Source organism: Chinchilla lanigera, unplaced genomic scaffold (assembly GCF_000276665.1).
Source record: "Chinchilla lanigera isolate Chin_1 unplaced genomic scaffold, ChiLan1.0 scaffold00014, whole genome shotgun sequence".
Taxonomy (NCBI): Eukaryota; Metazoa; Chordata; class Mammalia; order Rodentia; family Chinchillidae; genus Chinchilla; species Chinchilla lanigera.
Window position 1 is genome coordinate 31,269,552 of NW_004955415.1, and position 25,929 is coordinate 31,295,480.

At 55.4% G+C, this 25,929-nt stretch overlaps 2 protein-coding genes across 2 annotated transcripts in view; one reads left to right on the forward strand and one right to left on the reverse strand.

Annotated features, from left to right (window-relative positions):
- Pygb (phosphorylase, glycogen; brain) overlaps window positions 1-14,100 on the forward strand; it is a 29,412-nt gene extending 15,312 nt beyond the window's left edge. The window contains exons 8-20 of the mRNA XM_005380992.2: window positions 811-954; window positions 1,323-1,415; window positions 2,652-2,798; window positions 3,265-3,428; window positions 4,051-4,165; window positions 4,647-4,748; window positions 5,343-5,490; window positions 8,547-8,605; window positions 10,087-10,228; window positions 10,557-10,764; window positions 11,014-11,148; window positions 12,089-12,155; window positions 12,758-14,100. Of these exons, the coding sequence (XP_005381049.1) occupies window positions 811-954; window positions 1,323-1,415; window positions 2,652-2,798; window positions 3,265-3,428; window positions 4,051-4,165; window positions 4,647-4,748; window positions 5,343-5,490; window positions 8,547-8,605; window positions 10,087-10,228; window positions 10,557-10,764; window positions 11,014-11,148; window positions 12,089-12,155; window positions 12,758-12,910 (1,677 nt within the window). The 3' untranslated portion in view covers window positions 12,911-14,100. The remainder of the gene's footprint in view (window positions 1-810; window positions 955-1,322; window positions 1,416-2,651; window positions 2,799-3,264; window positions 3,429-4,050; window positions 4,166-4,646; window positions 4,749-5,342; window positions 5,491-8,546; window positions 8,606-10,086; window positions 10,229-10,556; window positions 10,765-11,013; window positions 11,149-12,088; window positions 12,156-12,757) is intronic.
- A 1,295-nt stretch (window positions 14,101-15,395) lies between these two features.
- The window catches only part of Abhd12 (abhydrolase domain containing 12), a gene marked incomplete in the record, with an annotated part of 52,757 nt that continues 42,223 nt past the window's right edge, over window positions 15,396-25,929 (reverse strand). Inside the window, 7 exon segments of the mRNA XM_013512239.1 lie at window positions 15,396-15,780; window positions 16,425-16,552; window positions 17,063-17,141; window positions 18,953-19,035; window positions 19,852-19,931; window positions 20,117-20,154; window positions 21,104-21,233. Of these exon segments, the coding sequence (XP_013367693.1) occupies window positions 15,741-15,780; window positions 16,425-16,552; window positions 17,063-17,141; window positions 18,953-19,035; window positions 19,852-19,931; window positions 20,117-20,154; window positions 21,104-21,233 (578 nt within the window).

A 25,929-nucleotide genomic window follows, 5' to 3' on the forward strand; every position in this document is an offset into this window, starting at 1 on the left:
CCCTGGCTGAAGCGGAGGCTGGGTGGCCTGGGGCCTCCTGCCTGAGTGCAGGCCGCTGGCTGCTCTGGAGGGGGCGCATTTGCCCCTCCCCCTGCCTCAGCTTGGCTCCTTGAGGGAGAGGTGTGGGTGGAGCCCCGGTTCTGGGCCAGGCTGGGTTGCTCCTTGGGGTGCCCTGAGGCCTGTCTATCCTGTGGGGACAGCACCCTGACGCTGGGGAGGTCTCAGCACACCCCATGTGCTTGGTGGTGGGCGCAGCTGGACTCTGCTGCCACCTGTGCCCAGTGGCCTTGGTATTTGGGTCTCCCTGTTGCTGTACAAACGGCCCTGGTGGGCATAGTCCGAGCACGCAGGGCGCTGGGCTCTGTCCCTGGCACCAGAGAGCAGCTTGCCCAGCCTGGTGGCTCTGTGTTTGCAGAAGTGTGAGTCCCACTCAGTCACCGTGTGGTGGTGCTAATGGCTCTGGCAGCAGGTGCCCTGGCCTGTGGGTGCAGGGGCCGCTGTGCTCAGATGTCACATCTCCGCGTGGCTCTGGTGTCCTGGCTGCTGGGGGGCTGGGCACCATGTGCCCTGGTGTTAGTCACGCAGGCCAGGGGCACCGGGTTACCCTCCTCTTCCGTCAGAAGGTGACACTGGGTGCTGGTGGTGTCAGGCAGCCGGGTGAGACCGCTCACGACCTCAGCCTGTACCCCTGCCTGACGGCTCACCCCGCCCTCCTGTGCTGCCGGAACGGCCTAGGATCAGGGCAGTGGGCCTCAGGACCCCTCTGCTCCCCACTGTGGGCCAGGTGCCACAGCAGCTTTGTGTCCACAGTTCTTCGAGGGGAAGGAGCTGCGGCTGAAGCAGGAGTACTTCGTGGTGGCTGCCACGCTGCAGGACATCATCCGCCGCTTTAAGTCCTCCAAGTTCGGCTGCCGCGACCCTGTGAGGACCAGTTTCGAGACCTTCCCTGACAAGGTCTGTGTGCTGAGGACGGGGTGGCAGGGAGCTCTCGCTTCCGTTTCCGTCTCGTCTGGCCTGGCCCGAGTTCAGGGCCAGGGTGTCAGGCAGGTAGAAAGGGCCGGCTGCTCCCGAGGTGAAGCCTAGCGCAGTCTATTCCAACAAAGCTGCCACAGCACAGGGGAGGGGGCAGTCTGTGGGGGCAGCCCAGGCCCAGTAGCTCCTCGCACACCTGTCCAGGGCACAGCTGGCCGCAGAGCCAACAGCACCCACCGGTTCCCTTTTGGAGCCTCAGGGTCCTCAGGACAGGCTGCCCAGCACCTTCTCAGCCGGGGCTTGGGCGCCCACAAGGCTAAGGCCGCTGAGCAGCCCCATGTGCCCTGCAGGTGGCCATCCAGCTGAACGACACCCACCCTGCCCTCTCCATCCCCGAGCTCATGCGGATCCTGGTGGACGTGGAGAAGGTGGACTGGGACAAGGTGAGCGAAAGGTGGAGAGACGGTGTCCAGGACAGGTGACATCATGCTCTGAGGACCAGGATGGGGGGCCGTCCTCTGTGGAGTCCAAGCCAGCTACATGAACGACTGAGGAGTCCGGGGAAGGGGGTCCCCTCTCCCGGCCTCAGGAGATTGGGGGATGTCAGCACTCAGAGCACTAGGCCATGGGGTGGGTCCCAGGGGCGGACAGACATCCTGTAGGACAGCAACGTGGGACAAGAATGCAGGGGCAAGAAGGGACAAGGACAGGATTCTGGTACTTTCTAGGGCTTCTTGTGTATGTTTTCTCACCTTGAGAAATCCAAAAGTGTTAAGTTTAAAGATTAAGTGTTAAGTTTAAAGATTCCTGTAGATTTTTCTTAGGGCTCCATTTACTTTGGTCCTAGATTCTTGCATGTGTTAGGATTTTTATTTTTTTCTTTTCTTTTTTGTCTTTTTGAGACAGGGTCTTGCTGTGCAGTTCAGGTTGGCCTTGAACTCACTTTGTAGCCCGGGCTGGTCTCGAACTTGCAATGATCCTCCTGCCTCAGCCTCCCAAGTGCTGGGATTATAAGCATGCGCCACCACCCCTGGCTGATAAACTTTTTTTTTGTTGTTAGTCCTCCCACTCCCCAGTACCTGAAATCAAACTCACGATCTCATGCTTGCCAGGCAGGTGCTGTGCCGCTTAGGTAAATCCCCAGCCCCTGTCTTAGGACTTTTAGGTTTAACTTAAGTCAGTCTATAAAACCATAAAGCATTATCCTCCTGTACTAGAGACTGAACCTAGGACTTCTTCACTGAACTACATCCCTGCCCTATTTTTTTTTTTTTTTTAATTATGGAAAGGGGACCTGCTAAGTTGCGTAGGCTGGGCTCAAACTTGATCCTCCTGCCTCACCCTCCTGAGTAAGCTGGATTCACAGGCAGGTATCACCCAGCCCAGCCACAAAGCAGTTTCTTACTTCACCTTATGGAGATCAGAGCCCCTCTCTAGTCTTGAGAAGTATGTGGCCCTGTGGTAGCGTCCTCTGCCTGGGCCAGCAGGCTATGTAATGGAAATCAGGGGGGACTGTTCAGTGGTCTGTTAATCGATCAGTAAAAACTGTATACAAGGAGGAACATGGCGGGTAATCCAAGGCACAGGTCAGTGGCGTCCTCACAGGTGTGGGTCAGTGGGCAGGGCGGGGCTCTGCAGGACCAAGCGTCACCGTGTATACACTTCTTTCCAACGTCCAGGCCTGGGAGATCACCAAGAAGACCTGTGCATACACCAACCACACGGTGCTGCCTGAGGCCTTGGAGCGCTGGCCGGTATCCCTGTTCGAGAAGCTGCTGCCACGACACCTGGACATCATCTACGCCATCAACCAGAGGCATCTAGATGTGAGCACCAGCCTGATGGGTGGGCGTGGGTCCCACCAGGTGACAGCCCAGTAGCTGGCAGAGCAGCGCTTCGCTGCCATGCACTTGATCCTTCCCGAGCCGCTGAACGGGCTCTAGATCTCCATTCTCACCCTGCAGCCCCGCCTGTCCATCATCCGTTACCTGCAGGGCGCAGGGTCCGGGAGTGACTGCCTGTGGGATGTTTGTTCCTCTGTGTGTCTCTGTGTGTGGGGGTGTATGTGCTTGTGTGATTCCCCTGAGCACAGCTGTCACACTGTGGGCAGGGTGGGGAGCCCTGCATCCTCTGTAAATTGGATGGTTTGTCTCCACCGCTGAGGCCCGGCACCGGGACCCAGGTCGAGGCCTGGAGCAGGACTGCATCCCTTGGGCATGGCAGCCATCCAGGTCCCGGGGGCTCTGGGGGCACATGGATCTCACCCTGTTCCACTCCTTCTCTGGGCTCCAGCAAGTGGCTGCCCTGTTTCCTGGGGACGTGGACCGCCTGAGGAGGATGTCTGTGATCGAAGAGGGTGACTGCAAGCGGATCAACATGGCCCACCTGTGTGTGATCGGGTCGCATGCCGTGAACGGCGTGGCGCGCATCCACTCGGAGATCGTGAAGCAGTCTGTGTACGTGAGGCACTCGCCGCCTGCTCCACCTGGCTGCCGCGGGAGGCCTGGCCTGTGTTCACACCCGCACAGGCAGTGACGGGAGAGGCGGGACCCCAGCCCCACTAGACGCCTGCTGCTGTCCACAGAGCTCATGGCCCTTGGTCCATCTGCTGCTGGCTGGGTGCCTTGGACACTACATGGGGCCAGGGCTGGCTGCAGGGGCTGGGCAGGCGGCAGTCAGGTGGGGACTGGAGGTTCCTCCCTTCCCCCTTCCTGTCACCTAGCGAGGCTGCTGAAGGCCTTGGCCCCATGAGTGCCCGTTGACAGCTCTGTCCCCCTGCTGGGCCCAGGCTCTGTGGTCCCCACCGTGCACTTGGGAGTTGGATTTTTCCCCAGCTCACAGCTGAGGAAACAGCCCAGGCCTGAAGCCTGTGGAGTCCCCAGGGTTGTGGCCTAGCTGCGTCCTCACATGGGGAAGGGCAGGGTCAGCACTAGACTCTGCAGCCAAAGTATGCAGTGTATGCAAGGCTCTGCCCCCTAGCGTCCATACCCCTGGGGCTCTCCTGGGAAGGCCCTGCGTTCTCTGGCTCACTTGGCTCAGAACACGGCATTTCTGACAGTTCCTACCGTCTGTTTGTAGCTTCAAGGATTTCTACGAGCTGGAGCCAGAGAAGTTCCAAAACAAGACCAACGGCATCACCCCCCGCCGGTGGCTGCTGCTGTGTAACCCGGGGCTGGCAGACGTCCTTGTGGAGGTGCGTGGCTGGGCCGGGTCCTAGAACAAGGAAGCTGGGTCTTCATGTGACCAGCAGCAAGCCGGGGAAACAGCTCAGAGCCACCAGGCTAGGGTAGAAGGACTTGGCCGTGCTGGGAGAGGCCCAAGGCAAGGAGAGGCCCTGAAGTGCCACAGGGAGGCCAGGCTGGCCCAGGGCAGGAGGGCCAGGTCCATCCATGGGGCCGGAGACTGTGTAGAGTGAGGCTGGTGGCTATATAGCAGGAGGTCCCCTGGCTTGGGGACTTGGGCTGTGTGATGGGAGAGCCCCCAGGGGTAGGCTGGGAGCTGGGAGCAGGACTGAGGAAATCGGGGCTCTGTAGGGGTGCTGAGGCGAGGGACCCAAATCCCTGTCGCCTTGAGGGAGCCGTGCAGGAGGGACCCTGTTGGGAAGGTGGGTGGGCAGAGGCGTGGGTGCACGTAGAAGCCAGGCTCTGGCAAGCAGAGTGCCCTTCCTCCCGCAGAGAATCGGAGAGGGCTTCCTGACAGACCTCAGCCAGCTACGGAAGCTGCTGCCGCTGGTCAGCGACGAGGCCTTCATCAGGAATGTGGCCCAAGTCAAGCAGGTGGGCTGCGTGGCACTGGGGAGGGGGCTCAGGAGGCCCTGGGGCCCAGGGTCAGGCTGCCGCTTTCCAGCAGGGCCACTGACCTGCGCCTGGCTCTTCTTCAGGCTGCAGGGATGGCAGCTGCAGGAATCTAGTTCTGTTCTGGGAGAAGCCAAGGGGCTAAACCATGGCTCAGTCCCGAGAGCCCCCAGACCTGGGCGGGACTGGGGGTCACATGGCAAGGCCGTGGGGCGCCGCCTCAGCTCTGGGACAGCAGTAGTGCTGCACGCTTCTGCCTGGTCTCCGTTGTAGGGTTTGCACTGGTCTCTTCCTTGCCTCCTCACCTTCCTCCTCCTGTGGCCCCACCTCACACCCCAGCCCCCTTGTTCTGCTCAGCTCTGCTCCAGGTCCTTTACTTCTGTAACCTTGTCCAGCGCGCCCTTGTCCCCTTCTCCCTGCTGCTGGCCCCAGTTCCTGGGCCTGCTGGCCCTGGCCCTGGTCCCTGTGGTTGCTGAGGGCTGTGTCTCCAGGGTGGGTGGACCCCAGGGCATCCAGGGATCTTGGGGCTTGCAGGACAGCTGTGAACAGCGCAGCTGTCATCCGCCCTACTCACAGGAAAATAAGCTGAAGTTCGCCGCCCTCCTGGAGAAGGAGTACAAGGTGAAGATCAACCCCTCCTCCATGTTCGACGTGCACGTGAAGCGCATACACGAGTACAAGCGGCAGCTGCTCAACTGCCTGCACGTCATCACCCTGTACAACCGTGAGTCCCTCCCAGGCCCAGCTGTGTGCGCGATGCGTGCTGAGCGCATTTCCCAGGCAGGGGCTTCTTTCCTGTGTGTGAGCCGGCGAACGTTCACGTCTGAGGCTGTGGGCTGATGGGGCCGCGTGTTGCTGGGGCAGCACAGGGCTGCAAGGCTGGGTTTTCTGTTCAGTGTAGTTTTTTAGTAGTTGTAGTTGCTCTCCATGATTTGCCTTGTTTGGGAAGATTAGCTTGTCAAGGTATTTAATGTACTTAGATGAAATCATATGTTAAATTCATAACTGTAGCTTAAGTTGCTTATGGACAGTTAGGAGAGCAAATGTGAATCAAAGACCCCCTAAAAGTAGATGTGAGAGCTGGGCACAGTGGCACACACCTTTAATCTGAGCACTCTGGAGGGTGAGTTCAGGACCAGCCTGGACTACGTAGCAAGACCCTGTCTCAAACAAAACCAAAAAAGCGGTTGTGAACATTTGCTTGGTGGATTAGCGAAGTCCTAGGGAAGAGCTAGGTTTCTAGAGTTTTGTGAGATAGTAAAGTATTTCAAAGTGGAGGCGCTGCAGAAATACTTCACGGCCCCCGACCCTAGGGCTCCTGCTCCAAGGGAGCAGCACAGCCTGGAGGGAGCCTGGGCCCAAGAGGCGCGTGGTGCGGGGCACGCCCAGCCTGGCTTCTGCCGCCTAGTGGCTCACGGCAGCCTTGGTCTCCTCATCCTCTCATTTTCCCTTGGGTCTCCAGAGTCCCGTGCGAGCAGCAGTAAGGGCTCTAGATCGCCCTCCCTCTTCCTGCTCCAGCCTCCCCTGTGGTCCCCTGTAGCTCCTCAGTGCTGCGTGTCCTCCCCCTCGCCCAGAGGGTGACTTCCATGTGGGTTGTGCACACGTGTGGTTTATGTGGGGCCTGCACACATGTGCAGGTGACCTTGTGTACAGTTTGTACTTGTGTGTGAGGTGTGCGTGTGATGGGTACTTGTGGGCGGGTGCACATGCATGTCCACGTGCGATGTGTGCTTGCACGTGGGATGTGAATGTGTGTACGTGCATGTCCTTGTCTAATTCCGAGCACATGGGCGGCCTCTGCACTCTTCTTATCTCCCGTCTGATGTGACTCTGGCTTCGTCTGCAGAGCACCATGCTGTGTCCTCTGCCCATCTTGCTGCCCAGGTGTCCAGCATGGCTAAAGGGCACTGGCTGGTGGTGCCAGTGTGGCTTGCCGTCCTTCCAGCACGTTGTGGGTCCCTGTGCCCCTGTCCTGAGGGCTGGAGCCACGTTTTATATCGTTTCTGGATATATGAGTGGCTTATTCTTACAGTTGTGTCTTACTTGGTGTTGACTGTGGCCACTTTTGACTACATACTATATTGTTTCAAGAAAGTATTTGAATTACACACACATCTTTATCCCCTGTGCTGGGGATGGAGCCCAGGGCCTCACGTGTACCAGGCAGGTGCTGTTCCAAGCTGTACTCAGGCCTGAGGTGTGCTTGGGAGGCGTGCCAGGTCCCCTGCACATGCTTCTGCGGAGCCTCTTTAGACCTTCCGTGTGTCTCCTCTCCCGTCGGCTGGCGTCACCCCTCACCCTGAGGGCCTGTGTTTCAGGTCTGGTCTATGTGGTCCTCAAGATGTGAGACTTGCCCAGAGGCCAGCTCTACCCTCTGTGGTGTGGCCCTGACTGCTGACCCCTGCTGCTGTGTTGGCGAGTGACTCCCTCCACGGAGGGACAGAGCCACACCTCCTCTGTGCCCCCACTACCAGGCCTCTGAGGCCCCCAGCCCCTGCTTCCCTGGCTGGCGATGCTGGCCCCGCTCTGTCCACCCAGTTCCTGAGGTCATGTTTTACCTGTTTCCTACTCTGGGTGGACATACTATTTGTGGAGTTTTTGTTTTTTTAAAGAGATGGGGTCTTGGTATGTTGCCCAGTCTGCCCTCAAACTCTTGAGCTCAAGCAGTCCTTCAGCATCCCAGGTAGCTGGGATTGTAGGCATGCACCCTTACACCAGCTCCTTTGTGTTTTTGTTTTGCCCTTTCCTCTGTGCTATAGGTTTTTAGAATCAGGGCCCTGACTGCCTCCCACACTGGCTGTCCCACTGGCTGGCGGTGGCTTTTGAGGGCCACCTCCCATCCCCAGGGCAGACACTCAGCTCAGCTGAAACCTGGAGGCCGAGGGCCTGTTTGCCATGAGTGGCCTGCACAGGCAGCTCTCTGTCACAGTGGCAAGGACCTAAATCACCTGTAAGCGAGGAAGATTGGCTTGGGCCCACGTCACAGATTCCAGCAGTGTGAGCATGGAGAGGAGGCTGTCCACCCCTTTTGGCTAGGAAGCAGAGACAGGTGGAGGCGGGGTTCGTGTCCATCCAGGGTCATGCCCCAGTGACCTCCCTTCCCTTTCTCCTCTGAGTCCCACTGCTGGAGCCCCCCCTCCACACACACACCATAGGCACCAAGAGCACAGGGCTTTGGGGACGTTTTAGGCCAGCACATACTGTGTCATTTGGTTAGTGGGGACAGTCAGGATCTCAGGCTCCTGAGGCTGTGGTGTCACACCCACAGTGCCAAGGCCTTGCCCAGGTCTGTACTTTCTGTTAGCCTCAAACCTGCGTGTGCAAAGCACATTTTTAATACACAGGTCCTGTCACATACCTGGGCCTCAAGAAGCAGTGGCCAGGACAGATGGCTCTGAACCAGGCCTCTTGTGGACATTGGTTTGACCTCCCCAGCCCTTGGCAGGAGTGTAGCTTGTCTAAATGCCAGGCAGGCTGCTGTTTCTTGGGGGGGCTCTGCTCACCACCCAGAACAGAAGCAGAGCCAGGTGTGGGATTGTGGCCATGTGCCACTGCCACCTGGGGCTCTCTGGGTCCCTCGTTGGTTTGGCTTTTTTTTTTTTTCTTTTGTCTTTTTGAGACAGGGTCTCGCTATGCAGTTGAGGCTGGCCTTGAGCTCACTTTGTAGCCCAGGCGGGCCTCAAACATGTAACAACTCTCCTGCCTCAGCCTCCTGAGTTGGTTTGGCTTATATAAGGTCACCCCACTGCCTCACATGAATCTCTTCTGTTTTGCCTACAGGAATAAAGAAGGACCCAACTAAGGCCTTTGTGCCCAGGACGGTGATGATCGGGGGCAAGGTAAGGTGACTTCCTCACTCCTCCTTTTGGCACTGAGCCCAGGGTGCACTCAGTGGGTGCTGCCTGCTTGGAAGCCAGGGTCCTGTGTGGGCGTGGCTCACAGGAGGGTGCCAGGAGTGTCCTGCTCAGCCAGCAGCCTGGCCTTGGTCAGCACTTGGGGTGTGGATGCGCTTGAGGAGATAGCCTCAGGTCTTCTGCAGATCGCCTAGTGCAGTTGTGACACTTGTGCTGCATCGGGCTGTTTGTATCTTGTACCATTGCAAGCTAGCTGTAAAAGGCTCGCCATCGCTGGCCTCGCGTATGCTGCTCCCTGCCGCCCTGGACTCCAGCCCATTCACCATACCATGTGGCCTCTGCCCACCCATCCACTTTGTTTTTGAAGCACATTTTGAACGTTATGTTCTTTCATTAGTGTCTTGGTGTGTTAAGTCTGTACAAAATGTTTTAAAATATTAAGGACAAATCTAAGCCAAAGAAGTAGGAAGAGCTGTAGAAACCGTTAGTCCACGTAGACTCCTGCCAAGTGGTGGGCAGATGGGTGGGTCTTCCACCTCGGTCAGTGATGACCCCTCTTGACCCAGAGCCTCTGGCTTCTTAGCCATCACCACATGGCCGCACATCCATCACACCTAAAATGTGGGCAAGAGTCATCCTGTCAGAAGTGGCCATCCACTCAAGGCCACACCCCCCACTGGTCTCACGAAAGTTGCAAGTACCAGTAGTTATTTTCTTTTTTTTTTGGTTTTTCTCTGGTACCAGGAACCGAACTCACGACCTTGCGCTTGCCAGGCAAGTGCCTTTGCCGCTGAGCTAAATCCCCAGCCCGAGTAGTTATTTTCTTTCAGATGAGGCCTTACTGTATTGCCCAGGCTGGCTTCAAAATCTTGGGCTCAAGGCACCAGGGGATCCTTCTGCCTCAGCCTCCTCAGTAGCTGGGAGTGGAGGCCTATGCCACTGGCCTGGCTAAATATATTTTTTTCTTCCAGTGCTGAGGATGAGCCCAGGGGTCACGCACACACCAGAGGCCAGGGCTCTGCCACTTGCCACACCCCCCCACCCCATTAGCATCTTCAAGAGCTTTGAATTGGCACACCAAGGAGGGCACTCACCTTGACCTGACCATGTTTCTTAGTTCTCCTTATCAATAGACTTTCCCCCCTTTTTGTCATTTTCAATGTCCTTATAGAAATTGGGTGATTTGCCATCCTGGGCTGCTTTCCTGAGGGTTTCCCCAGTGTGTTCTAGCATGTTCCATAGGGTTCCTATTTCCTACAGTGCATCTTTGGAGGCTGGCAGATCCCAAGCTGAGGCAGCCGTTGAGTGCTGGGTGGGATCCAGGCCTCTGGCCCACAAGCCACACTGTTGCTGGGCTCCAGGAGTCTGTCCATGATCTCCCTCATGATGCAGTGACCCTGACCCACATCCTGTTGGCCCTGGGCAGAGTGCTGCACATGAAAGCCCTTGATTACTTCTCTCTGCAGGCAGCTCCCGGCTACCACATGGCCAAGATGATTATCAAGCTGGTCACGTCCATCGGCAGTGTTGTCAATCATGATCCAATTGTAGGAGACAAGCTCCGAGTGATCTTCCTGGAGAACTACCGGGTGTCCCTGGCTGAGAAAGGTAGGCTGGAGGCCAGTGCCTGTCCTGCCGGGGTAGACCGGGTGGGTGGGACGGGCAGTGCTGTGCATGGGGCCAGGCTGCTCTTGGACTGGAGTGGGGGGGTGTCCCAAGAAAGTTCCAGAACCAAACGCTGGTCCACTTGAGGGACTTCTTGAGGTCACTGTCTTGGACACCTTGCCTCAGTCAGCCCAGCCAAGGAGGGGAGCCCTACAAAGGCAGTGGCCACTAGGGACAGGGGCTGTCTGCCTAGGATCACTTGCCAAGGGGCCAGGAGGAGGGAGTGCAACAGAAGAAAGGGAGGCCAAGCTGACCTGCCTTCTGCCCACAGTGATCCCAGCCGCCGACCTGTCACAGCAGATCTCCACTGCGGGCACCGAGGCCTCAGGCACCGGCAACATGAAGTTCATGCTCAACGGGGCGCTCACCATTGGCACCATGGATGGCGCCAATGTGGAGATGGCTGAGGAGGCAGGCCCTGAGAACCTCTTCATCTTCGGCCTGCGAGTGGAGGAGGTCGATGCCCTGGACCGAAAAGGGTGTGTGTCCCCTGGCAGACCTGGGCGCGTGGCAGCACTGGGAGAGGGGCCAAGCTGGGCCAGGTCAGCGCCCACCAGTAGCGCGACCTCCACAAGTGTAAAGCAGCTGCCTCCCAGCTGCCACTCGGGCGCTTGGGGCCTGTCTGTGGCAGATCCCCAGGGTCCTGCTTGCAGGCAGCTCCTCCCGTGCAGGCCCTGGTTGTGGGTCACTGTTGGGGTACAGGTGCTGAGCGGCCCATCTCCCCGCAGATACAATGCCAGAGAGTACTACGAGCGCCTGCCTGAGCTGAGGCAGGCCGTGGACCAGATCAGCAGTGGCTTCTTTTCCCCCAAGGACCCAGAGTGCTTCAAGGATGTGGTCAACATGCTGATGTACCATGACAGGTGGGGCCCCTCCCTGCAACCTGCCACACCGACCCCCACCCTGCGCCAGACCTGGGCCACCCAGTGGGTTGGGAGGGGAAGCCCCTCCACCTCAGCCCACAAGACCTTGGGACCAGCCAGAAGAGTTCTGGCCATGGCAAGGGCCAGACAGTGCAGATAAGGGAGGTCAGCATGCTGGAGGCCCTGAGGCTGCAGTGTTCTTAGGAGGCCAGCAGAGGGAACTCAGGGAGCAGGCAGGGCAGCAGGAACTGGCCAGGCGGTGGAGGGGACTCACTGGGATAAAGTGGAATTAGCAGGTGACACGGTGTAGTTAACACATGGTCAGACAGCGTCATCTCTGGCTACACGGTGGGCCGGCCACACCACCTGTGTCTCCCTGTAGCTCAAAGCTGCTCTGGACAAGGGTGACTTCACTGCCCTCCTATTGCTGCCGTCTGGGTACTTCTGCCCTTGGGTCACCTGCGCCTTCAGTTGGGCCAGGTTGCCCCCTGGCAAGGTCAGTGGTGGAAGAGACTCATGAACTTGCAGATCTGGTGCAGTAGTAGCAGAAGTGCATTTGTGTACTCATAATGCCTACATTTTTGTCCAGAGCATCAGGAACTGCAAATAAGCTTCTCCCGTACCACCTGTTCTCAGACTTGAGAACAGATGACTGCGTGGGGGCTTCCAACAGAGAGTGCATGGGCCCTGGGCCTGCGCAGCCCCACAGCCTGTGGGCTCTGCACTGTCCATGTTTTCCTTAGAAGCATCCTAGGTTAGAATGTGACTTCATCAGGACACCCTGTGGCCAGATGGACCTGGTGCAGCCTGGCCCCCACAAGGGGCAGGGCCTGGCGGGTGGTGACCTCTGGCTGTGAGACTGTACTTGGGACCACAGCACAGGCTGCCTGGGCAGGGCCACTGTTGCCTGCCACCTACCTGGTGTTCTGTCCCTATTCAGGTTCAAGGTATTTGCAGACTACGAAGCCTATGTGCAGTGCCAGGCACAGGTCGACCAGCTGTACCGGGTAAGGCTCATGGGCTGTGGCTGCAGGAGTAGGGTTGGGGTTGGGGCTGGGGCCAGACTTCATTTCTTGGGTCAAGAAAGCAGGTCTTTGGCCAGGGCCAGAGGGGCTTGGGATTCCAGTACACGTGACATTAGTAACTGTCACTGGTGGACCCCATCACTCCTTGTTTTAGCACTGTGGGGCTCTGGGAGGACCCCTACACGCACGCACGCACAGCACCTGCTGGTCCCACAGGGCTTTGCCCTTTGGGGGAGGCCCCTCCTCTAGCTGGCTGGAGGCCAGGGCAGCTGCGTGGCACTGGAGGTAGCAGTGAGGGCGCTGGTTCTAGCCACGCCAGTGCTTGTCTGGTGTTGTTGTCTGGGGCTGTGCACTGTGCTCTGTGGAATACAGGCTTTCAAGGGTGGGACCTTCCTTGGGCTGCTTGACCTTATACTTATCCTCTGTAGCTTCTCTAGTCCCAAGGGTCTTGTTCTGTGGGACCCCTTTTCTCAGCACATGGTGGTTCCTCTTTCGCCAGACTCCCCCAGGGCTCAGAGTTCACTGGGGATAGTCCTGAAAGTTCCAAGGTGCCCCAGACTGAGGAGTCTCTGCTTTTCCTGCAGAACCCCAAGGAGTGGACCAAGAAGGTCATCAGGAACATTGCTTGCTCAGGCAAGTTCTCTAGTGACCGGACCATCACTGAATATGCACGGGAGATCTGGGGTGTGGAGCCCTCCGACCTGCAAATCCCGCCCCCCAACATCCCCAAGGACTAGGCATCCCTCCGGGCAGGGCCAAGGGCTTTTGTTGGGCTGTGTTTGCATTATCATGCCAGCGTTCAAGCACTTTGCCAGTGGCCAGAGGCCCCTGCTTTTTTCCTTGCTATGTTCCCTAGAGGGGCTAACAGGTGGTTTGGAGGATCAGGCAAGGAAAAGAGGTGCCCAGGAGCCTGAGAGACTCTCCTGGTTTCTTGTAAGGAAAGCAGAATTTGAAGTGAGTGGTGCTGCCAGCACCACAGAGGATGGCCAGGAGGCGGAGCTGCCTTTGAGGCCCCCTGAAGCCTTCGCACAAATCTTGCTGTGAGCTTAGGTCTATAGTTTTGAGCCTCTTGATTTTGGGTCTGGGCATGTGGCCGGCATGAAGGCCAGGGACCGGTTTCCATAGCACCGGGCCACTAGAGGCAGCTCCTCGACACAGCCCACTCCCTGTCCCGCGCTGGGCTGTGCACACTGCCCTTCATAGCCATCCTGGCACCATGTGGGTGCTTGGGGCCCAGGGTGAGCAGGAGCAGCATGGAGATGGGGGGAACCTCTGCAGAGACCTCAGTCAAGACACGTCTTGCTGATACAGGGTTACCTTTTTATTTTTCAAAAGAAAAACTTCACAAGCAAATAAAACTAGCTATATCCTTCCCTGTTCATGCGTGGTCAGCCTGTGTCTAAGAGAGGCTGCGTGGACTCTCTGCCTGGCTGGAGGGGGTTAGCCACTGTCCTTGGAAGAATGGCCAGTGTTGCTCCAGGGCCTAGGTGTACTTCCTGACATACACAGGAAGCAGCCTGGTCAGCCTGAACAAGGGCTGGTGGCTGGAGGGGCAGGCATTTCTGCCCACATCATAGCCAGCGGAGAAGTAAGGTCGAACTCCTAAAGCCCCCCATCCTGAGGAGCCTGCTGTGGGGCAGAATCTGAGGCCCTGCCTGTCACTGTGGTTGGAGAAAGAGAATCACCCAAGGCTCTGCCAGCCTGCATGTTGGAGCTGGACTCTGGGCCAGCTCTTCCTGCCTTCCCAGGCCTGCAGGGCCCGTTGGGAAGGGCTTCATCAGAACCACTGGGGTCTTTATGGGTCATGTTCACCTGCTGCTTGTGCTGGCTCTGCGCAGAGGCCGTACTCCCTGACCTGCTGTGTGTGACCCCGCCTGTGTGTGCTTCCTGTCTACTGTGAGAAACTGATTAAACTTCTGTACCCGTGGCTAGTTGGTGTGGTTCCTGCGCCTCACTGCTCAGAGCGCTTTGGGGTTCCTACAGGAGTCCCACAATTCTGGGACCAAAGATGGAACGTTAGCACGGTGTCACCAGACTGTCACGTGTTAAACAGTCTAGCCCCATGGGAACTCTCATCTGGGGGCAGGAGCAAAGTATCTGTTTCTAGTGCAAGTTGTATTGGTCCCTCTATGGACTTTACCGCCCACTCCTGGCCCCCTGAACCAGATCAGTCTCCCTCCTTACCCCTACCTGACAGATCAGGAGGGACAGATCACAGGACCTTTTGGCCCTGTGGACTGCAGGCTACTCACAGCTTTCCACCCCTACACCCTGGTCAGGGCACTGAGAGTCCTGATGCCCTGGCACGACGCCATCCTGCGGCCCTGGAGCACAGATGCCACACAGCTGACAGGAGTGCTCACCCCTCAGGTCCAGAGCACTTTTTAGAACTCGCCCAATCCACAAACTCATTTTGAAACCTGTCAAAGGATCTAAAATTCCCTCTGGTCACACTGAGTAGGGGCATGTGGCTCAAATGCAGTCTGAACAGTCTCTCTATCCTGCTCTGTACCCGCACCCGGAGAGCAGGGCCACCTGTCAGCGCTGCACTCATGGGTGACCGCCAAGCTCAGGTGGGCCCAGCCACACTCCAGTGACTGCGAGGCCCCTGGCACAGACCAGATCCAAGTCTTCCTAAGGGACCCCGGGCCGGAAGAGGTGTTGGGGCCCTGCCAGTGCACCACTGGGCCCGGAAACCACAAGGGACGCCAGGCCCTGGAGAGGCCAGTCCAGAGAACTTGCTGCACCTGTGGCTGCTGGAGGCCTGTCCTCTTCCGAAGGTCTCAGCCGGTCTCCACCCCGGATCAGCGCGTGGGTGTGCCCGGTGCCGGCAGAGGCACTGGCTCAGGATATGCCTGCCCACTGAGCGAAGGACGCAGCAGCCGACCCCAGGGCTAAGTCCTTCCTGGAGCAGCTGGGGTCTGTCCATTGGCCCTGCCACGGGGAAGTCGCCTGCCTGGTCTGCCGCATCTCAGGCGATCCGCTTGGCTGGGAGGCAGGGGTACTTAACCTTCCCTTGGGCCTCCTTACTACCTCGCCACAAGCTGAAGAGCACCCAGACCGTGGGCGGGGCCCTGCTGGGGCCGGGGTGCCCATTGGCCGGGCCTTGAAGTGGGCGGGACGAGAAGTGAGCAGCCGTTGGTGGATCAGGCACAATGGGCGGGGTGCTTGCGCCACCCCGTCTGGAGTCGTCCTTGACCCCTTGCTTAGCAGAGAAGGACAGACCACCACCACGATTTTATTCTTAAATAACTGCTCAGTCTACGCCAGGCTAGATGGGCAGGTGGGTGGACGGGACGGGGAGTGCGGCCCCGGGCCGCGTGGGCATGCGCTGGCAGCAGGAGGGCCGAGCAGCGGGGTGCGTCCAGCGCGCGGGGTGGAGGACCGTGTCTCCACGTCCGCACCCGCGGGCCCATGCGCCACAGCGCGAGCCCCGCCAGCCCGCCCGCACCGGCTTGCGGTCCCTCTCCGGGTGCGTCTCCTGTCCAGCGCCGCTGCTGCTGCGGGGGCGGGCGGGTCGGGAGGCGGCGGTCCGGTCTTCATGCTCCTCGGGCGGGTGGCGGCGGCTCAGTGCTGGCGCTCCGGTTCCGACTTCCCCAGGAACTCCCTAGGCCAGAGGAGGGCGACCGTGAGCAAGGGGACGCGGCCGGCTGGCTCCGCCTTTTTGAGAAGCTAATGGGGCTGCCAGGACCCCAAAGCAAGCTCCAGAACCCTCGGCGACGCAGGGGCGGCGCCGTGGACCCGGCTCTACCCCGGGCACTCAGGCTATGCAGCGGGACGCGGGTCCAGACACCTGCAGGAAGAAGGTGCACAGAGGCCCGCTTCTTCGCCGCACTCACTGGCGGGGGCGGGGAGGCCCTGCCACAAAGGCCCCTGGTATCTGCTCGGCACCAGGCCCAGCCGCGTGCTTTCGGCTCTCTGGCTGCAGCCCACGCTCTTTCCAAGATCCTGGCCAGTCAGGAACTCCGCCTCTTTTCAAAAAGCAAAGGAACAAGCAGCTTTTGGAAGGGCTGGGCCTTCTTCTGGGTGCGGGGCAGCAGCCTCCGAGCTGGGCATCAGTGCTCTCCCGTCAAGGCTTGGTGGCCCGGGCACAGGAGCCACCTGCCCCGCCTGCGTGGGGGCTCTCCCCTCCGCTGGGGCGGAAGGCCTGGATTCAGTCCCCTGCGCCCTCCCTGCTGCGCCTGTGGTGCCCTAGCTGTGATGCTGCTGCCCGGCCCAGGTCCCCAGGGAAGGAGCTGGAGAGCCCCTCACCTCAGTATCCGTGGCAGCTCGGGGCTCTTATAGATGTACTTGTGCCTGTAGCCGAGGTCCGAGTGAAAGGGGACAAACTGGACTTTGAAGTCGCGGAAGCTTCGAGATGGTGCAGCAATGTTGTAGAGCTGGAGAGGGAAAATTCAGTCAGCCCAGATGCCTCCGACGGGGTGGGACTGGGCGGCTCTGGCCTCCCCTCTCCCGAGACCAACTGGTGGCTGCTTCTCCGGAGCAGGGCTCAGCCCCAGCTCTGGTGTGCAGTGCTTCTGCGAGCTGGCCTATCAGTTGGCACTTGGGCCAGGGGACAGACTCCAGCTGTGGCTCCTCAGCAAGCCCCCTCCTCACACCTAGAGGCCTTTCCTCCAGGGCAGGCCTAGGACAGGGACACTGCGGGGTGGGCGAGCAGGCATGTAGCCCAGGCTGGCCTCCAACTCAGTGTTCCTCCTGCCTCAGCCTCCAGACGGTACGGCCTGCACCACCATACCCAGTGATGTGCTACTTTTTCGTGGTTCCTCTTGTGTGACTGGTTCCCAGCCCCTTTCCAGACCCCCCGTGTGCGATTTTCTCAAGAGACCTGCAGGCGTCCCAGCCAACCCCCACCCCTCCCAGCAGCAGAGACGCTGGCCCAGGGTGCCCACCTTTCTGCCAAGCTGGAAGGGCACAACCGGGTCATCCTCTGCGTGCAGGATTAACAAGGGGCAGGAAATGTGCTTCACACTGTGGGAGGAGGGGGAGGCGGAGTGAGGCTGAGGGCAGATACCTACCTGGGCCCTTTGCCGAGGCAGGTCTGGGTGCGCGGCATTCCCCATGCTGGGTTTCTTTTCACTACACGTGAAGGTACCAATGAGATCCAAAGAGTAATTCATTCTCTAAAATTTAGCCTTTGTGTATTTTCTGCTGAAATGGTTACTTCTGCCAAGACATAGTCTTTAAAAAGTTATAAAACAAGCCAGGCGTAGTGATGCAATCTCAGCTACTGAGGCTGAGGCAGAAGGATTTCAAGTTTTAGGTCACCATGTGCAACTCAGTGAGACCTTGTCTCAAAATAAAATCTCAAAAGGCTGGGGCTACAGTTTGGTGGGGTAGTAGAGCGCTTGCCTCACATGCGGCCCTAGTACCAGGAGAAAAAAGTTACAAAATATTTATAAACTGGCTAATTTAGGTGGGCCAATGAAAAAACCAAACCTGCAAATAAATGTTACTATGAATCTGTTAGTTAAAAAAAGGCAGCACTCAGCCAGGGGTGGTGGCGCACACCTGTAATTCCAGCCCTCAGGAGGCTGAGGCAGCAGGACTGCTGCAAGTTTGAGACCAGCCTAGGATACACAGTAAGTTCAAGGCCAGCCTGAACTACATAGTGAAACCCTGTCTCAAAAAAGACAAAAAGAAGTCAGTACTCTAATTTATCTTTGGTGTAAGTGACATTTAAAGTGACTTCTTTAGAAGTCATCAACCCTTCAGTAAGCTCAAAGGGGCCAGACCCTTCACTGAGCCTCATACAGTGCAAGCTGCGCCCTGGGTAGGCCCAGCCTCCCTGTCCTCCGGTCTGAGGTGTCGCCTCAGTCTGTCTCAGTCCCAGCAGGGCTGTGTGCACCCAAGGGAGCAGGACCTGGTGAGGGACACGCACCAGCCACAGACTTCTTGTCCCCGGAGTGTCCAGTCAGCAGCAGAGCTCACGCTCTCCTCCCTCAGCCCCTCAGTCAGCAGCGGAGCCCCACTGCCAGCCGCGAGACCGTCCCACCTGCCTGCCGCCGGCCCTGCGTGCCTGGCTGGGGGTCCGGCTGGCAGCCTCGGGGTCCCAGCACTTGCTTTTGTTTGTTAAGCAGGAATCCAGTTTATTCAGAGAATTCTTAAGTTCTCAAACAATAATACTAAAAACAAGCAGGGATTTTTGCTTATGATTCAAAGTACAGACTGTGAAATGTTAACTGAATATTTAGATAAAGCTTTTTTCTCTTTTTTGGAGAAATTAAAAATCCATGAAATAAAATATCACAAAGACAATGTCAGTAAAATCTGGCATGGTTTCAAGAGTCCTTAACTAAGCAAAATATTAGGTTTACCTAAAGCAATGTTTTAAATAAGCTTTATAAGTACGTTACTATAACCAAATACATATCGAATGGCAGAAGCAGGGATTTTTAAGATCGGTTCTCACTGGATAGTTCGGGCTAGCCTTAAAGTTACCGTATAGTCCAGGGTGGGCTTGAATTTGGGATCCTCCTGCCTCGGCTTCTTGAATGCTGGGATCAGAGGCATGTGCCACCGCACCTAACCTAGCAGTTGTTTTTGAGTAACTATTGTTTTAACACCTATCTAGGAGTCCTGGGTTAGATGACTAGGAAGTCATTTATGTGAACAAAAAAATTATCTTAATGTAACTTTAACTTCAAAATTTCATTTGAAGTTACTGTGAACTTCCATCGCAGTTCTCTGCTGGACGCCCCCTTTTTAAGGCTGTGTTTGTCCTCTACCCCACCCCTCTGGCTCTTCCCTGGGGCTCAGTGCTGCTCAACCATGGTACTTACTTCTCGTCATTTGCAAATTTAATTCCACTGCTTGTGATGGGGTCGAGGAAGAACCAGTCAAACCCAGGGAAGTACCGATACACCTGCAGACAAGACAGAAGCCGTTTTCAGAAGTGCTAACAAGGTCCCCGGGTCGAAGGCAGGCCAAGCACTCGCTGTCGGTTCAGAACCTCCACCCAGGTCTGCTCACACTGCACCCTGCCAGAGTGTGGGTAACAGGCAGCTGAGGCCACCCCCACCCTCGCTCCGGCCTGGCTTTGTGGTGGGGAAATCAGCTGGGAAACTGTTCAGCAGACATGAGGGCCCCACACTCAGGGAAGTGGGAGACCTGGGCTGGTTTCCTCAGTTTCAGACGAAAGCAACAGCAAAAACTTAAAGTAAAGGGTTCCTGGCCTGTATGAAACAGGCCCCAGAACACACAGCAGACCGGGGTCCAAGCCGGAAGGAGATAACAACAAGGCTTCAGAAGGGCAAGGTGGGACCAGCTCTCCCGGGGCCCTCACTGGCCATGTCCTGGGCTTCACCTGCATAACTGGGAGGGCAGACTGCCAGGGAAGGAGCCTGGCTCCCGAGGAAAAGCCAGGACCCACAGAGTCTTAGGCACCCCTGGCCCCACTCAGAGGGGGAGCCACAGGCAGAGACGCCCCAGAGGGAGGAGGCCATGCAGGCGAGGCCCCTGTGGGGCCAGCTCCCTCCTACTTGGGTATACAGTCACCCACTCTCAGGAAGCTCTTAGGTGCGACAGTGTCTGGAACCAAGACTGTTTTAAACAAAATCTGTATTCATTAGAATATTTAAATTATACTTCTAATAATTGCTGTGGAATTGTCTTCTTGCACTTATTTTTTATATTATTTTAATAGTGAAAATGAATTAGTTTTCAAAAAACCTATACTTGCCACTGAAAATGGATGGCTCTTTGCTTCTTCTCGAATATTAGTGAATGGAGATTCCAATATAAGGGCATCTGGAGGTGTCTCTGGGTAAATAAAGAAAAAACAGAGGGGCCTGGGAGACGGGAAAGAAGCTGCAGACAGACGGGGGAAAGGGCTGCGGGTGGCCCTGAGAGGCCCCAAGCACCCCAGCTCGCCCTGACGCTGCGCTGCTGCCGCCAGCGCCCGAGGACACCCGTGGCAGGGCCCGGACAGTAACCGCCGCCCTCACCTCGCTCACAGAGCCGCCGCACCAGGTTTGTTGCCACTCTGAGGGGAAAGAAAAATGTAGTGTAGTTAAAACAACAACAATGAAACAAAAACAAAATACACTTCGGTTGAATCTTGACCAGAATTGTCCTAAATAATCCTGGCAAGGGGCTCCAGAACCGCTGGTGGGCTGGTAGAGGTTGGGGTCCACCTGGAGGACTCTGGGATGGAGTGGCAGCACTTGGCACCCACCAGGCACAGGGGCCTTGTGCCACCTGTCCAGGGCCGTACCCGGCAAGCCCTGCGCCCAGCCACAAGGACAGGCGGCGTCCCTCCACAGGGCCCCCCCTGGGCGCACTGCCCCTCTCCCCACCAGAGACGGTCCTGCCTAGACACGCCCAGATTGCAGGATGCTGTCCAAGCAAGGAACAGGAGCTGAGAAGAGTGACACCGCTGCCCACAGGAAAGGGTGAGAGGATACAGGGTAGCCCCCGAGTTGAGGGGGTTTTAACACACACCCTGGGTGTCCCATCAGCAGAACCATCCAGACTGTCTGTGCCTGGGACGTTAAGACAGTTCAAGCCATGGCAGACATGGTAAGTGGACCTCCCCACACACAACTCTTCTGCCATGTTACTGACAGACAAGACAGGGCTAAATTACCTGCAAACGTCCCTGCTCTGTACCGCGGGCTGACGGCCTGCACTGGTGCTCCAAAGTCAGGTCTGACACAAAGCCCAAGAGCACTTCCCCATCTGCATGGGGCAGTCTCCACACCCCGATGCTCACCCCCACCTCAACTGCATGTGTCAGTCATGAGGCACGCCTGGGACGAGGACTCATGGTAGCCTGACCCAGGGGCCTCCTTTGTGGTACCCGTATCTACCACTGGACAGGTGCCCAGCCCAGGGAGTGACCTACCCCAGGGTCAGTGGCAGCGAGTACCCTGTGGGTTAGGGACATCACCCAGGAGACCTGCTCAAGGGCACCTCCTGCCAGGGTGTCTTACCCAGTGCCCAGGGAATGGCCCCAGATATACACGGGGTTGTCACCACTTCTTGCTTTGATCCAGTCAAAAACATGGAGTGCATCGTAGGTCATGCCCCGCTCCGACGGCGTTCCTACCGAGTCACCCCAGCCTGCAGGAGAGGAAGTGAAGGCAATTCAGGAGACCGGCCAGTGACAGCAGAGGCTGTGGTTCCGCACCCCACTTCCCGTCCAGCACTGGAGAAGGTAGGCGAAGGCCTGGGGGCGATCCTCCCCTCCCCGACAGGTTGGACAAACCAGCCATTCCTGGGTACTCCAAGGGGTGGACTGCACACCTGACCAGTGACTGACAGAACAGAGGTGACGAAATGATCTCAGAACCCAGATACACCTCCAACCCTGAGGCCTGGCAGGGATGGCCAGGAAGGAGCTCACAGGCCAGCCAGTGGGAGTGCAGCCTGCCTAGGGCCCACAGAAGGGCAGTCTCCAGGCTCAAGGCAACGCTGACCGGCCCACGCCTTCCACAGTCTCAGCAGAGGGCACGCGCCACTGTCCTTCTAGCAGCTCAGCAGCGAGTCTCCATCAAATGATCTGAGCACACCAAGTTTGAGCAGGCTCTGCTGCATAAGCTCCACAGTGAGGGGACAGGACAGGACAGGACAGGCTGCTCTCCCGCCTCAGAGACCCGAGGAGGGGGAGGAGCAGGGACAGGGCATGGGAAGGCTCAGGACACCTGTGGTGGACAAGGGCACGGGAACGTGGAGACAGAAGAAAGAGTCCGAGAATGACAGGGAGGAGAGAGCCAGGCTGGGGCAGAAGGGGAGCGACAGGGAGCGGGGGGGGGGGGGGGGGGGGGAGGCGACGCAATGGGTGGAGCTGGGCTTCTCGGGTCACCTCGCAATACGACCTTGATGAGAAAGGGAAAGAGAAAATGCCGCGCGGGCTTCCTGGCAGATGCACAGAAAGGGCGCAAACAGAGAAGGTGCCTCTTCACTGCACCGTGGGCTCACGGCAGCAAGAGCAGAGGGGCAGGCAGGAGGGAAGAAATACAGATAGGAGACTCAAGCAAAACTAAAACAATCTGTAATTGTAAGAACACTGCAACTTCCAGGACGCAGGCAAGTCCCTCAGGGCTTCCACACCAGCACCCCCTGCCTAACCCAGGCCCCTTCCCTTTCAGACCATTATACCCCAATCCCTCAGGGCGCTGATGGTCCATAAATTGGCTTATGAATGTAAGTAAGGGGAACCTGATTCTAAGATAAAGGCCCAAGCTGAGAGAATCCAAAGTATGTCTCAGTTATCCATCTAAAAACAAACAAAAAAACTGGGCCATACCTGTAATCGGGCCAGTACACTTCTGTGGGTGGCCACCTTTTCCTGGGGTGTCCACCCCACAAGAAAAGCATAAATATTCGTTTTGGAAAACGAGGTACATCTCTCTCAAGGGTCTGTACTCTATTCAAGGGCATACTTTTGAATTTCTGCCTTAAAAAGCCCTGGCACGCCTCCTTCTGACCAGTTCTGAAAGGAGTCGGAAAGCCCACTCCTCTGCTCTGTGGGTCGGTGGGCTAGATTCCTCATCTCAGCCTCAGGAACACCCCGGGACCCTGTCCAGTGACAAGAGAATGAGTCACTTTCTAGCCTCTCATTTTAGTGTTTTTCTGGGCAACAATTTTCATCCTGACAGCCAACAAAACAGCCATCCCTGTAACAGGCAGGAGCGTGGTCCGGAGACCCCACCTTCTAACCCCAGAACTGGCGAGCACGCCAGACTTGGGCAGAATTACGGTGGCAGAAGAACAAAGGCTGCAAAAGGGCCAAGCCAGAGGCAGGCATGACCTAGAGCATCTGGGTGGGCCCCAAGTAACTACAAAGGGTCTCCTTAAGTAAGGGAAAGGAGAAAGTTAGTATCTGGACCAGGTGTGGGGCTACACATATTTGCTTGGGAGGCTGCTGCAGGATTACGAATTTCAGGCCAGCCTCGGCAACAGAGCAAGATCCCATCTCAAACTAAAAATAGGGCTAGGCCAGGCATGGTGGCGCACGCCTGTAATCCCAGCACTCAGGAGGCTGAAGCAGGAGGATCATTGCAAGTTTGAGACCAGTCTGGGCTAAAAGTGAGCTCAAGGCCAGCCTGTCTCAAAAAGTCCAAAATTTGATAAAGTAAAACAAAATAAAATAAATAAATAGGGCTGAGAATATAATTCAGGGCTAGAATGCTTGCCTATCATGTGCAAGGCCTGCGTTTTAGTCTCCAGCACCAAATTAAAAGGAATGTGGTAAAGCTGGGTCTAGGAGTCAAAGGGCCTCGAGCCAAGGAAGACTGCTGAGCTGGACAGACCAAGGTAACATGCTCCCCAGACCCCAAAGGATCACATCCTCACTCACACCTTCATTCTAGCTCCACAGCTAAAGATTTTGGACTTCTGACCCCAGAACAGCAAGATAATAAATCTGTGTTAAGATACCATGTTTTTGGTCATGGTACAGAAACAAAAGGAAACTAATACAACCCTACATACACCCAGCAGCCTCTCTCCTCTGTCCCTCTTTGTATGTCTTGGACTGCAGCATCCATACCACTGTCCACCCCCTGAGGGAAAAGCAAGCTGGCCAAGCAAATAGGCTTCCACCCTAAACACTCTGGCTGAGGGGCATACGAATATTCCTTTAAGACATGGCATACCAACCAACAGCTAACGTCATTCTAAATGGTCAAAAACTGAAAGCTTTCACTTTAAAATCAGGAACAAGACAAGGATGTCCACTGGCACCCCTATTCAATATAGTTCTAGAAAAATTAGCCACAGCAATTAGACTAGAGAGAGAAACAAAGAGGAATAAGGATAGGAAAGGAAGAAGTGAAATTACCATTATTCACAAAAGACATGATACTCCACATAGAAGACCCCAAAAACTTCACCAAAAGGCTTACAGATTTAATAACCAAATTTAGTAGCATAGCTGGATACAAAACACTCAAAAATCAATAGCATTCCTGTACACAAACAACAAGCAGACTGACAGAAAAATCAGTGAAACACACCTTTCATAATAGTATCTAAAAAAATGAAATACTTAGGAATCAATTTGACAAAGAAGTAAAAGATCTATACAGTGAAAATTACAATACTCTGAAAAAAGAGATCAAAGAGGATTTCAGAAAATGGAAAGATATTCCTTGCTCATGGATAGGAAGAACCAACATTGTAAAAATGGCCACACTCCCAAAACTGTTGTACAGATTAAATGTAATACCAATTAAAATACCATTAGTATACCTCACAGATTTAGAGAAAACATTCCTAAAATTCATCTGGAACCAGAAGAGGCCCAGAATAGCAAAAGCAATCCTGGACAACAAAGGAAAGGCAGGAGGCATCACAATCCCTGACTTGAAATTATACTACAAAGCTACTGTGATATAATCAGCATGGTACTGGCAAAAAAACAGACCTGAAGATCAATGGAAGAGATTAGAAGATACAGATACAACTACAAACACACTCAGTCACCTTATCTTTGACAAAGGGGTCAAACATGTTCACAGGAAGAAAGACAGTCTCTTTAATAAATGATGCTGGAAAAACTGGCTTTCCACATGCCGAAGACTAAAACTAGCCCCATGTCTTTCACCCATGCACTAAAGTAAAAATGGATCAAAGATCTAAATATCAAAACAGAAACACTAAATCTACTGGAAGAGAAAGTAGGTAAAAATCTCAAAGACATAGGGGTAGGCAGAGAGTTCATGAACAAAAACCAAACTGCATGGGAAATACTTTAAAAGAATCAACAACTAGTATCTCACCTTACTGAAAAGTTTCTGCACATCAGAACATCAAAAGAAATCACCAACAGAGTAAGAAGAAAACCCAGAATTAGGAAAAAATTTTATCCAACTGCCCTTCAGACAAAGGACTTCAATCTAGAACATATAAAGAATTAAAAAAAAATCAGGCCCCCAAAATTCAAAGACCCAGGGGCTGGGGATTTAGCTCAGCGGCAAAAGCGCCTGCCTGGCAAGTGCAAGGTCGTGAGTTTGGTTCCCGGTACTGGAGAAAAACCAAAAAAAAAAAAAAAATTCAAAGACCCAATCCACAAATGGGCATCTGAGATGAATATGCGCTTCTCAGATAAAGAAATACTAATGGTAAATAAATATATGAAAAAATGTTCAACATCATTAGTCATTTGTGAAATGCAAATTAAAACAACATTGAGATTCCATCTCACCCCAGAAAGAATGGCTATCATCCAGAAATCAACCAATGACAAATGCTTGAGAAGCTGTGCGGAAAAAGGAATACTTCTCCACTGCTGGTGGGAGTGCAGATTGGTGAAATCACTAAGTGGAAATCAGTTTGGAGATTCCTCACAAAACTAGCATTGGAAGTCCCACTTAACCCAGCTATTCCCCTTCTGGGTATTTTTCCAGAAGAATTAAAATCATCATACCACAGCAATATATGTGCACCCATGTTTATAGCAGTGCAATTTGTCATAGCTAAATCTTGGAAACAACTCAAATGCCCATCAACTGAGGAATGGATGAAAAAAGATACGGTATTTTTATACAATGGAGTATTACTTAGCTATAAAAAAAGATAAACTCGAGGCTTTTATAGGTAAATGGATGCAACTAGAGACTATACTCGTAAATGAAATAAAGAGGACACACATGTGTAAACATCATATTGTCTCCCAAGCGTAAGAATCTGAAAGAGTAAATAAAACCCAAAATGTACAATAGATAATATGAAAGGGAAAGAAACTGCTCAAAGGAACAACTGGGATGAGGGAAAGAAGAAAAAGAAACTAAGATATTTTATGTGTGTGTGTATA